A 14,113-nucleotide genomic window follows, 5' to 3' on the forward strand; every position below is an offset into this window, starting at 1 on the left:
TGTATTTGACACCTGTACGTTTAGCAAACATATTACAATGACTAAATATTTGACAATTTTCATTCATTTTACACCATTATGTTTACACAAATCACTGTAACATTTCTGTATGTAACTGAAACTTGTTAATAATTTTAAATATCCCATAACTGAATTATAAACGAGTTTACTTACCCCAACCATTTCCAAAAGAAAAACTAATCAATGAACTATTGATCACAATTAATTAGTCTTTATTGATTAACAAAAGTAGTTATTCCAAACGTAAAAACATGTATATCCTGATTAAATGTCAAGTTTTTGTCTCTTTCACCAACATTGATTCTCGGTTTCTATTTACGTGTTAAACACACTCTTACAAATCAAACGTCAAGTACATTGATGTAAAACGCTATTTACACCCGGAACAATGAAAACCCGCCTTTCGTTAGTCACACATGGCAGATGCGACACACTTAGAAATAAATTGCTATACACACTCACAGTAATTCATTTTACAGTATAGTTGTTTTTTTTATCTACAGGTAAAAAGTAAAACACTTCTTTTACAAAGAAAGCGTTTTATCCAGATGCAGAAAAATGCACACCACGTATGATTTCGTACCAAGAACACCTTTCTGTTACAAATTATCCCAAGTTGGGAAGTAAATTTATATAAGTTCAGTAGACACTACTTATGGATGTTAGTTTTGTGTTCCATATTGCCAAATACATTACGCTCTCTGAGATACAAGATTTTATTAAATTTAGATTTTTATTAAAATTTTCTTAATAAGTTTTGGAGAAAGAATACTGATATTTTGTACACTGATCAAAGCCTTTAGATCTGAGAAAATCCATGTAAAACAAACTAATTTAAAATATTCTTAAAATGGAAACTTTTTATCTAACACAGCTGGAATGTTTGTAATAATGATTATTGACAAGTTCGCTTCCAGGTTTTAGGGAGAGCTTGGCTATCATCAAGCACCCATTAATATTATATTTTTGAAACGGACATTTTAAAGATGAAACATTTGTTAAATTGACTTATCAGTGTTTGCTTAAAATGCAGTGGCGAATATTTCATGCATACTTAGGACTAGAACAAATCAGCAATTTTGTCAACAAAACAGTTCTGCAGAGTGGGTTGAGGATGATGGTCGAGAAATTTTAAATGCCACTGTGAAAAAGATGGTATATGTAGATCGGAAAAGGCCATACCTTTTGCCTTACAATAGATCATTTATTGACCCCCAATGACATTATTTCAAGGATTATCTAATGCTCGAAGACCGTATTATTCTCAATACGGGTTTGACGTCCCCATTCCGACTGGACGTGGTTGCATATTTATACACCCATATCGGCAAAACGTGTGCCCTTCTCTAATATCGGGTTTTCCGCTTAGGTGATCGTATTTGTATACCCAGTCAACTCTGTTGGCTCTAAATTTTTAAATGCAATGTCCTGCTTTTTAGCAGACGAATAATGGTGGCTGGACACGAGAAAAGCCGATTAACAACGAATTTGACAGTAAACTGATTGCATAATAGTGGCTTGAGATTAATCCAATTTTGGAGGCAATTCAGATGTAATTGCCCGGAAACAATGATAATTGCTTAACTGTCTACACGAATTATATCAAAGAGGAAGAATCGCAGTAAAGTAACTGACAAAAGAAAGAGAGAAATTCTTGATAAGTTCCCGATAAGATAGCACTCGTTACAACTAAGTTGCATTACATTGCATTATATCCACTTACTGACATATTTACAATACCAATTGTACTTAAAAAAAGATAAAAATAGGTCCCGTAACCTTGGCAGAAGGAATGAAAACCAATTGCAGAAAAATAAAACAAACATACATGGAGAAATTGTAAGAAAATTAGATTTTCTTTTGCACTTGATGTATATGAGCACTAGTTTGTGACCAAGATTTTGCATGCTTGGGAAGAACTAAACTGGTTATCCTCATGCTAGGGTGAGGTGGTATCTTTATTGAATTTAACGTCACAGTTAAACGCTAATTCAACAAACCAGAAAAGTTTAAATATAGACAAATTTCTGGAAGCTTAATGACTTATTATATTGTAGGGTTGCTGTCTTGTTGACGTTCACTCAATGTCTCTTTTCAATCATGATTGATCTTTGGTGTTTAACACCACTTTCAACACTTTTTGCTATATCGTTGCAGCCAGTTTTTATTTGTGGAGGAAGCCAGCGTACACAGAGAGGAGAATCAACCTTCGGCAGGAGAATTGGTAACCCTCACCAATTCGAGTCGAACGCACCTAGCTGCCACGAGTGGGTTCGAACTCGATCACAACTTGGGAGTTGACAGGCTAGTGATTACTGTAGATGGGATAGTTGGACCCATCAGCCATCGAGGCCCCCGTTTCAATCACAACCGTGATGAAAAACGCAAAAGCATTAATAGCAAAATATTATCTATAGGGTCATTACATTAACTATATTTTTCAATTAATGACATTTATATGACAGATTCTACCGAAACATCAGAAAATTATCGCATAAAAGCAATGCTGTGATGAATACGCAAACATCTTAAACAAACAAACTGATGTAAATCAAGAGAGTTTCTATTGATTTCCTGTGTAATGGCTCGGGATGGATGACACAATTTGTTTTCATTAGTCCCGACTTCACGCCTGATTTCAAAGATTCGCGACTTTGATATAAATTTGTTGATCATATATCACTGAACTCTTGATAAAGTAGAATTAACTGTAGCATAATCAGAATGATTCTTCGTCGTCTGGTTGGCGACTGAAACATTGGGTGGTAAAGTCTCCAGTCGGAAACACAACATATACACAACTTGATTATGAAACATATGTTGATCCAAATACCCGAATTGGAAAGTGTGTTTTGTCTATGGCAATTTGTCTAGAATTTAAATAAAATATGCAATATCATACACAATCGGGATTATCCTTAGAATTTATTTACGCACAGGGGGCGGGGGACTAAATATTAACCATACATAAGCATACTTCTTTGTGTGTAATAAATTATAAAGAAACACTTTTAAAGTTTTTATTAAAATAAACACTAAAAACTTGTTGAAAGCATCTAGAGGCTATTGGAACTTTATTAAGAATACAATTCGTCTTGCTGTATACAATTTATTATTGAAACAGTCGTTCTGTATATATTCTATCTATTTAACACACCATAAAATAAGTTTATTATACTCCTATGTTTATGTAATTTGTAAATTTATGAGGAACAGGCTCAACTTCAAATGTACTGTTCAATCTAATGTTATAAGAATGGACCAGCTTAAATTTTCGATAGCACGACTTATTTCTTTTGATTTTCTTAACTGTTTTTCTCCAATATAAATAGATAATATCTATACTGTGTGTCATAACTAGAGATTTGAATACAGCAAATGGGCGTAATTCCAGAAAATTGAAGGTATAGAGCCGAACGAAGCGAGTCAAACAATTTTTTTGGACGATTAAATATTAAAAAAAGTTGAGATGTGAATAACGAAAACCTCGATGTACCATGCCAACCTTGCATCGTAAATGGATACACATAACATAAACGGTCCTTATTTCTGTGTTTAAAAATGAATAACACAAGCGCGGATTCAGACAAAGGGCATACGGCGGCGCAAGCCCCCCCATAATGTAATAACGGTACAATTACAGCCAATTTTGTGTCAAAATAATGGCCTGTTATTCATTATTTTGTGGAGCGCCCCCTAGCATCAAATCCTGGATCCGCGCCTGTAACCATTCTTGTCACTACTTCAACAATTTCAGCCGAATTATGAAGGGCTATTCCCTATACACTTTACGAACCGACAAGCGTCCAATCGAATTTGAAGAGCTAACCCTATACATTTGACGAATTGGCAAGCGTCCAATCATCCCGAGGTTAACACGAGTAATAATATTTTCAGAAATACAAATAAATAATCAGGAATTTCAAAACCACCAGTTTTGTCCAGTGTCTATCTGCCTTCGTTGTATTTGTAAACAACACTGAGACGTGTGACAGATACAGATGTTCCCTATGATGATACAAACCATAGCAATCAATATAAAAGTAAATAAAATAACAGCATGTTACATTATCCTTACTTATGAGGGTTTGGATGAGGGTCCTTTATTTCTGTATTCTTTAATTTTGTAGGTTATTTTTTAGAATAGTTTTTAACCATTTTTCTTTATTCTTTATATATTTTTGCCTAATTTCTCTATTCTTTATATGTTTTTGCCCAATTTCTCAATTATTTTTATTTTTTTGCCCAATTTCTCTATTATTTATATGTTTTTGCCCAATTTATCTATTCTTTATATGTTTTTGTACAATTTATCTATTCTTTATATGTTTTTGCACAATTTTTTTATTATTTATATTTTTTGTCCAATTTCTCTATTCTTTATATGTTTTTGCCCAATTTATCTATGCTTTATATGTTTTTGCCCAATTTCTCCATTGTTTATATGTTTTTGCCCGATTTCTCTATTATTATTTATAGTATCCCATTATTCTCTACTCTGTATTGCTTTTGCCTTTTTTTCTCTATTCTTTATTTCTTGGGCTATTTTGATGTAGTAATGACACAACATTCTCTCTTCTGTAAACCCCACCCAGACCCTCATTTATACATACCATAAATATATAAATTACATTTTTTTTTAAAAGTTTAAAGAATATTTCAATCGAACAGATAAAGAATGTATTTCTATATACATAAGACAATACATCCCTTTGTTCGAATGAACTTTGGTAAATTGAATATTTATGCCTAAATGCTCTTGAACTTCGTACTTGATTTTGGCCTTTTAAAATATAACTTTTTTGATTCGAGCGTCACTGATGAGTCTTTTGTTGGCGAAACGAGCGTGTGGCGTTCAAAATTATAAACCCGGTATTTTTATTGATCGTGTTTATTTTAAACATCCGATGGTCAACTCTAGGCAAAAACATACAAGACACTTTCTTCTAGTCATTTGTTTTACCTTTGTCGAAAAATTAACCTGAAAAGGACCTCTTTTTAACAGAAAATAATTGATTGCTGGTTGATTAACGTCCAGTGGCAAACATTTCATGCATGTTCGAATTCAGGACTCGAACAAATTAAAAATAACAACAATAGTCCTGTAGTAGAGGCTGTCCGGGATGAAGGTCGGGGAAATCTTGACTGCCACTGGAAAATGAGGGTGTATTGGATAGGGAAAGACATTTTGCCTTGCGACAGTCCACCTACGAACCCCTCAAGGAGCGGGGCACTCTCTTGACACGAGGCATTGGATTTAACGTTCCCCTTCTGACTGGACGAAGCTGCGTACTTGTTCATCCCGAATAGCCAAACGGACACCCACTTTGGCAATGTTTTTACTGCCGGTCGAAATTAAGAAGACCAAGTGACCATATTTCTATTCAACAAAAAGTGAGACACACCCAATCATGCTCTCATGCAGTTGCTTTTTTTTCTTTTCTTAGATGGTATAATTATAAAAGTCATGATTATAATTTAGACTGTTGTCTTTTTTATGCATGAAATTTTTAATAAAAGATCATAGAGGAAGAATTCGAATAATGCTATTGTTGTTTGTATAATACCCGTTGAACGGTTCTTGAATTATCTAGCCCAAAATTAAAGCAGGTATTCCAAATTTAGTATATATCGTGTATACATGTTAAAACTGGTGCTATTTTTATCGAAAATGACAGTTTAAATTCAAATGTATCATTTAAAATGTCAATAAAGTTCAGTCGGAAGTTGATAAATTAAACAAACATGTCGCTATAACCAAATACTTTTAAAATGAAAATTTTAATCAAGATAACACACACATTTCATGACAATAACTCATTTCGTTTTTTACATAAAATTTATTATCGAGGGAAACAGTGTTTGACTCTGAGCCTCGGTGCCTTGTTTTCTCTCTCTCAACCATGCACAAAGCAATATTTGATCAAACCTTTTAAATAGATGATGAAGTTCGTAAAACGTCTCTCTACGGACCATAAACCATAATTTAGGTGTAAATTGATCTTGAAATTGATAAATCTGACTAAGGATAAACTCTTTTTCCGAACTGTTTTGTTTACACATAAGATTGTTATTCCAAGCAACTATAATTAAAAAATAACACTTTAATGTGTAATTCATATGTTTAATAAAAAGTTCAATACTAAATGATCATGTATTTTTGACAGGGGAGGTATTTCCCGATAATTGAAGATATAAAGCGAGCGAATTGAGTAAAACTTTTTTTGGACGATTTTATACTAAAATTTAATATATATCGTGAAATTAATAAAAATAAATAATTTTGGCGATCAAAGAGTGGGTACGCCCATTACGCCCCCCCCCCCCCCCCCTTTTTGGGTCTGCTGAGATCACTGTATGATAATGGTGAACAGCTGGGTGTTATGGGACCAAAATGCACATTGCAGTTGAAGACAATGTTGATACAAATAATTCACATTATTTAATATCATGCATGGTTTTTGTTTTTATTTATTTTTCTGACATCGAAAGACATATTTGACCAAAACGTCTCTAAAATAAGTACTAAGCTTAACTTCCAACATATATTGTGTTTTAATTGGTCATGAATGTCTTTCCCATACATTTTGGTATAATTTCTTAACTTTTTCAAAACTAAGTTGAAGTATTGAGCCATTTTTTATTTTTTGAAATGTTTATAAAAATGCCATATTATTGTTATATTCTCAAAGAAGCTATCAATATGATAAAAATCCAGATCTATATCTTGACTCGCTCTGAGGACTCGCTATGTATCTAGCTGTTACAACCATAGCGAAATCACAGAAGTTACTCTAATTAGATTGATGAAGTTGCGATACTATCAGTTTTGGGGGAGGTTGAGAAACCTTTTGAAAAATTGCCTCGGTGTGAAATAATATCAAAGGAAATAATGACACAATCTCTTTTGATGCGAGCAAAAATAATGCCTAAGATTTTACATATTTTACATATATATAATGTTTTGTCTGTCCTAACTCCTTCCTTCAAGTATTTACGGTCATTTATATTTCACACGACACAACTATTTCTCCCTTCATAGACACACCTATACATGTATAATAAATGTGTTGGCTATCTTTGATAGCAAAATATAATGTGAAAATAGATTAAAGTGTAATATTTTCAAAGTCACGTTTTTTCTGCAATTGCTCAAAGGAGATAAAATCAACTTTAGATAAAATATTAGTCTAAAGTGACTCAGGAAATCAATATTGACAGAACGAAACATGTTAAGCCTTAATTAATCGAGTGTTTCTAATTCCCGTTTCCTTGTCTGTGTGCTTGCATAATTCAATGAAACAAAGAATTATTTTTTTTGAAGTTAAAGTGAATATTTTTATCAATTACTTCAAATTATAATTTCAGAGTCGAATTTATTTAAATCCGGAAACGGAAATGAATTCCAAAACTTGTCGAGAGCGGTTGTGTTATTTTGTCATAAAAACAAATAAGACACAATATCCTTAACCCTTGAATAACCTTAAAAATATATTGATAAAAAACTGTCTTTTCATTTAATGTGTTTCGATCTGGTAAACAATATTGAAGCGAAAATGCACTTATTTTGTACACCGCATGTTTAAAAATAATTCTGGATAATTACATAGCCAAATGTATATAAAGTATGCTAGAAGCAAAGTATACGCATCGGCATTTGCAAAGAGATACTCGAGAGGATAGATTAACCTTCCTATCAAGTTTAAGTGAAATCTGTCAAAGATTGTAATGATAAAAGCATTTCATTTTGACAGTGCAACATTATAAATCGCATATCACAAATTACTCTGTAAAAACGAACAATGATGAATGATAGCTTGCATGTTACAAGAAATGGAATGACTTTAATTAAACAGGTTTCAATCGAACTTAATGAGAGAGCTTGCAAGATTGCGATGCAATTACTAACGATTATCAAAATTGAAGGAAATGTTCATCTTAAATTCAAATTGATGTGCACTAGGTTGTTTTGAATTGATTGATCTATCAAATGTTTGTATTACGAAGCAAATCTTATTTCGTTTTTTCTTTCTTTTTTTTTTTTTTTTTGTCGAAAAAATCATTCTATGGACTTGATTTTAGAAGCAAAGACATTAATTTCGTTTAACGAGATCCTGGATAGTTTGAATCCAATTACAGGCAAATAACTTTCGTTTGAAGCAATTGACATATAGTGGACATTATGGTTAAAGGCACATTTTCAGACTGAGCTAATAAGCTTCACTTCCGTATGATAAAATTATATTGAAAATTACGACATTAACTGCATTTATCAAAATAAGCAACATCGTGGCACGAGACATTGACATATTGATTGATTGATTGGTTGGTTGTTGGGTGTTTTTCGCCCAGCTGCAATACCAATGCATATTTTATACCTATAACATGTGCATCTTGTATATGTTACTTCTACGTCATTTAGTCTTTGGTGGAAAGTTGTCTCATTGGCAATCACACAACATCTTCTTATTTTTAGATGTCATAGTGTACTTTACAGCCACGCCGAGCCACTTTTTAAATCTTCTTATGTGTAAAGTTACAGTTCAGAGGAGTTAGAAGACGGATAACGCTTCCCGGATATTTATTTAATTTTGAAATCAAGCCAACCAGTCTGAAGTGGTGACTCTTCCTCCTAAATGCCACGAACTTGTCGGAGAACCATAAGAATAATACAAATTTTAAAGTGTCCTATCTAACTGAACCCATTGGCGGATCCTAGTTTTTTTTAGTTATGTGAACGTTTCATAGTGTTCCGGGGGTTAGAACCTCTCTTTTTTCAAAATGGCCGGATCCGCGCTGTGAACCAGGCATCGAACCCTTGACCTCTTGCACTTAAGGCGAGTAGGCTAAGCAGAGACCAACGAGAGCATGTCACCAAAAAAGCTAGCATAAATATGAAAAAGGTGTATATATAAGTGTTACAATTTCAATGACCGAACACCTGCGTGCATTGATGTCGTTTCACGTTTCTCCGATTTTCATAATTGTCAGATTCAATGACATAGATCAAGCATCATGGTTATGCAAACGCTTGTAGAACAATTAAAGAGTACATTAATTGAAGAAAACGTTTTCCGGTTCTGTAATGAAGTTTACAGCTTTCTACGACTAATCATAATTACAACCTCAAAGCTTTAGCTATATATCTAATTCATGAAAATGTGATTGTGTGTATCGCAATGCATCATGGACAGGAAACATTTTTCTGGACTATATTTCTAAGTTTTCAAATTATACTCTATATCACATGTCCTCGTTTTCAAGAAATATAATTTTGAATAATAAATCTGTCTGAAGAGTTTTTCCCAATAATAAATTTGAATGTAACTGGTGACACGAAACTTTGTATAGATGTGCATGTCAAATTAGTGTATAGTTTTTCAAAATTAGGCCTTAAAGTTAAACATCCGTCAAGTTCCAAATCTTTTTCAAATGATTTTTTGAAGTATTCTGCTATATATACAAAAGTTACATGCCGATCCCCTTTTGGTGACCTACTTCATAAATATGATCGGTTTGAAGCTTTTCTTCGTTTCAGTAAAATAAATGCACTCAATATATTGTCTCTGTCACAATGTAATCAGTGCCAAAGTTAAATCTTTCTTTTATTCTGGTAGTAAAAATCCTTCTTTTATTTCTGACTTGAGTTTACAACCGCAGGGTCGTTTGCGATAAAAAGAAAGCAATAAATTCACGCCAAGTGAAGTTTGCGTTTCTAATTTTTCTTCAATAAAGCATCACTCTGGTTAACAAGTGAAACTGTAATCCAACTAAAGCGGTTTATTGATCTTGTAGTTTTAAGATTTGTGTTATAAAAGAAAATGCAAATTTTCCTCGTTAATTTTTTCCAATTCGTGTAACAACACTGAGGTCTCCTGGAAGTCGAATCATTCGGAACAAAATCTTTTTATTTTTGTTCATTGATAAATACAACTATTCGCTTTCAAAATTGACATAATTGTATTATTGTGAACCAATATTTGTAAACGTGATTGAAATCGGAAATCTCTTTAACAGCAGTTAACCTTTCCGGACAGAAACATGACACAAAACGCAAAGTGAAAAACATTCGATCCATGTTAACTGTAATAGAAGAGTACCGAAGCTACGGTGGCAAAATGAAAATAGAAACACTGATCCATAGATTAATATTAACCAGGGATTCTGGGTCACTCACTGCCCTACAAGACCAACCGACTGGAAGTAGAGTTTTGACCAAGATATCAAGCTAATAAAAAAACTCCATAACCAAAAGTTTAATACATGTACAGATAAGAATCAAAACTAAACCAAAATCAATACCGTGAACACCAAGAAACACGGAAGTGTATCAATGTCCTGTTAAAAAAATCCGATATAGTGACATAAACATAGGTCGCCAAAACTAGAAGCAAGTACTAAATCATTAAAGCGTAAGTGAAAATTAAGTTTTTGGGTAATGATTATTGTAAAATATTAATATTTAAAATTTCATTAAGACGCATCTTAAAATCTGCCTATAACAGACCAATCATGGCTACTATGTTACCTTTGTCAATGAATAACCATATTTACATCGTACATCATGCTGGCACTAAATGTAAATGAATATTCTGCATTTACCGTGCATTCCTTAAACAAGGGTCTGGATGGGGTCTCTCATTTCTTTATTTTTTAATGTTTTATACCATTTTCTCTATTCTTTATCAATTTTGCCCATTATTCTCTATTCTTTATTTGTTTGCCCGATTTTACTCTATTCTTTATTTTTTGGTCAATTTTCTGGGTTTTGGAGTGCATGCTAACGCGGACTATTTACAACTTGTTGTACTGTACAGCGTTGAGTCAGTTTAGTTTACTGTGAATATAGATCAGTGTGTCGTTGAACCATACACCCAGGTTAACATCTTGCAGCTAGCAGATAATGAGGAGCTGATCCAGCACGTCCTTTCAGCTGTAAGGACTGTGACGTGACTGCAAATGATTTGATGAGACCGAGTTAAGGTAGCACGGTAGTATTTGCATTCCAGAATTTAGGTTGCTCTTTTGTGTACCCTACTTAGGTCAATGTATCTGAACAGTGTGATTGGACTAAAAATACAGTATCAACTGAACATACTTTCCCAAACTGAGGGATGAATCAGGTGTAGAAAAATATGAAATAATTTTACAAAAAGGTGAAAATGAATTTTTGAGAATTTTTTTAAATTTTGTATTCACTGCATGATAAAAGACCTAAAAGCACTAGTGGCCTTAGGTTTTTAAAAATAGCAAAAAAAGTAAACGGTCATGATACATATTCAAATTTATTTCTGATTAGTATAATGAAAGTACTTCAGTTAACTGTGTATGTAGAATTTTTCGCAGTGCTAGAAAGTGGTGAAAATCCTAAAAAGGCTATCATTATCCCTTATGGGCCAGGAAATACTACCGTGCCACCTTAACTGGGATATATATGTTTACACAAAATCAATAAAGGTATTTGTTTTACCTATGCAATTTGTAAGTTTATCAATAAAAAGTTGATTAAGGGCAACTAGAATAAAAACAGCCCTTAAATTTCACCCCTGGGAGTGAAAATTGCTGATTCAGCAAATTTTGCCTGATCTGTGGGTAATAATGTTAATATTTACCTAGAAAGTAAAATTTCTTTATTTTTAAGTAACTTGCAATACATTTTTAATTATAAAGTTTAGTTTTAACTTTTCGCAGTGTCTGACACTTGTGCAACAACTGGAATTTGAGACGCAACATATTTTAGTCGCCTGTACCTCCTATAATTTTCACCGTAATAAATAAAGTGCATAATTTTTTATTTTTTTCCACACAAGTACAGCTATACTAGTTTTCTTCAGGTTTAATTTGTAGTTCTGTGGTAACATGACACCAGTAAAGAGCTTTTTTGGAACTAGTAAGTGGTTAAGGGATCCTTACTTATTCATTTAGCCCTCATATTTAGCTGAAATAGAGATAGCATTAGGGGTTTCTTTACATTGACAAGACAATTTTTTGGACAAAGAATGTGATTATGATTGTATATCAGCAAGATTAAATAGTTTATTCATTTTCCATGCAAATGTCATTAATTTATTTGATTTTCTGACCCTGAAAAGCACAATAAAGCTAAATTGATTATGTAAGGGGACATAATTTAACTGAATGCATACATGAGAAATAGACAATGAGTCAACTTAAAGATATATTCTAGTACATGTATTGTCAAAAAAATCTTTGAATAATAGTAAACTGCCATCTAAAGAGTCTTGTTATATTGCCTTCATAATCTGGAAATGCTTAAAGGAATGTAAGGCATGCTGTAAAATGTGGAATGGACTTTACTATCAGTTTTCATGATTTGGTGCTTAAACTGTTTCTTTCAGTCAGATTAACTATAAATAGAGTTGGCAATCCAATAATTCCTCCTGAATCACCATGGTTTACTTCTGTGTTGATTTGAAACAACATATATTTGGGTTTTGTTCACTCCTTAAGTAAAAATGTTCAGATGAAAAAAAGTGAAAATCTGCCAGCTGGGGTAGGGGTATACTTTTTAATTTTTTTTTGGTAAGAAATAAGTGAAGACTAGTATTCTTTATTGTAATATGTTTCCTAGTAAGAAGTCTATGCATCATAGGTGTCATGACAGATTTCAAGTTTGTAATGTCTTGGTTGAGGTAGCACGGTAGTATTTGCATTCCAGAATTTAGGTTGCTCTTTTGTGTACCCTACTTAAGTCAATGTATCTGAACAGTGTGATTGGACTAAAAATACAGTATCAACTGAACATACTTTCCCAAACTGAGGGATGAGTCAGGTGTAGAAAAATATGAAATAATTTTACAAAAAGGTGAAAATGAATTTTTGAGAATTTTTTTAAATTTTGTATTCACTGCATGATAAAAGACCTAAAAGCACTAGTGGCCTTAGGTTTTTAAAAATAGCAAAAAAAGTAAACGGTCATGATACATATTCAAATTTATTTCTGATTAGTATAATGAAAGTACTTCAGTTAACTGTGTATGTAGAATTTTTCGCAGTGCTAGAAAGTGGTGAAAATCCTAAAAAGGCTATCATTATCCCTTATGGGCCAGGAAATACTACCGTGCCACCTTAAGACGAGTGTGGATACGCAAGTAGGAAAGATCGATTACGGTGAAGGGCTGAATTATTCGGGTTAAATATCATCGTGTAAATTAGATCGGACTAACGCACTCTTGGTGTGCATCTAAAACATACAACGAAACGAAGCCAAGAATGAACGTGTTCTAATTGCCTATATACAGTACATACCGAAAAATACAATGGTCACAGATTTGGGCTACTTGGATACATAAACTTTCACTAATAATAAGATCTACCTGTATTAGGTAAATTTATCATAAAATTTAGCTACTGTCACGACAAAACCAATTCTGATTTCATTAAATTAGCTTTCTTATCGAACTATACCTGACCTAGTAATAGGGGAATACACAAAATAAGTACTCCTTATCAAAACTATGGTTAACATGACAAATAGAAAGGATATGAATATCATTCCTATACAAGTAATGTGTATTCTAATTAGGTCAGATATTTTCAATAAAACAATCAATTGGAAAAGTAAAAATCGAGAGTAAGCAAGATAAATTCTGTGACAAAATATTTGAATAAAATACAACTTAAAAATGAAAAGTTAATTTGATTTTACAGCAAGATATTCTTAAATATACTTATAAACTTCAACTGGCTTTGCATATATTGTCAGATAGATCTACATCCAACATGCCTGACATGGTATAAACACTGTGTTTATTTGTTGCTTGTATGGTGTCCTCAAGATGTCATTTTATCGTTTTTTATTGTTGTTGTTTCAGGGAGATATATCCCACTCAAAAAAGGAAAACTTGCCTTCCATCTGAGTACGGTCGTCCCCATTTTGCCATCATTCTCATAGGCGCTTGGGACTTGTATCCTCTTTCTTCATTTTTATCTCTTTTAGGGTGTGGAATTCAATATTTGATATAATGATAACAGAATCTATTGTAATTGTAATAATGTATGGATAAAAGCAAGAACACATTGACTAATTTGAGATAAGTTAAAATATTAAAGAATATGTACGAGACAAATT

General features: G+C 32.7%; 1 protein-coding gene across 8 annotated transcripts in view; it reads right to left on the reverse strand.

Moving 5' to 3' along the window:
* Window positions 1–14,113, reverse strand: part of LOC127720635 (uncharacterized) — a 149,120-nt gene that overhangs the window by 32,843 nt on the left and 102,164 nt on the right. Inside the window, exon 1 of one of the 8 annotated variants that reach the window (XM_052227347.1) lies at window positions 175–419. The exons of the other annotated variants lie outside the window; for them this stretch is intronic. Within the exon in view, the coding sequence (XP_052083307.1) occupies window positions 175–183 (9 nt within the window). The 5' untranslated portion in view covers window positions 184–419. Of the gene's footprint in view, window positions 1–174; window positions 420–14,113 lie in introns of those variants that run through there. 8 annotated transcript variants of the gene reach the window in all.

This window comes from Mytilus californianus, unplaced genomic scaffold (genome assembly GCF_021869535.1).
Source record: "Mytilus californianus isolate M0D057914Y unplaced genomic scaffold, xbMytCali1.0.p SCAF_11, whole genome shotgun sequence".
Classification (NCBI taxonomy): Eukaryota; Metazoa; Mollusca; class Bivalvia; order Mytilida; family Mytilidae; genus Mytilus; species Mytilus californianus.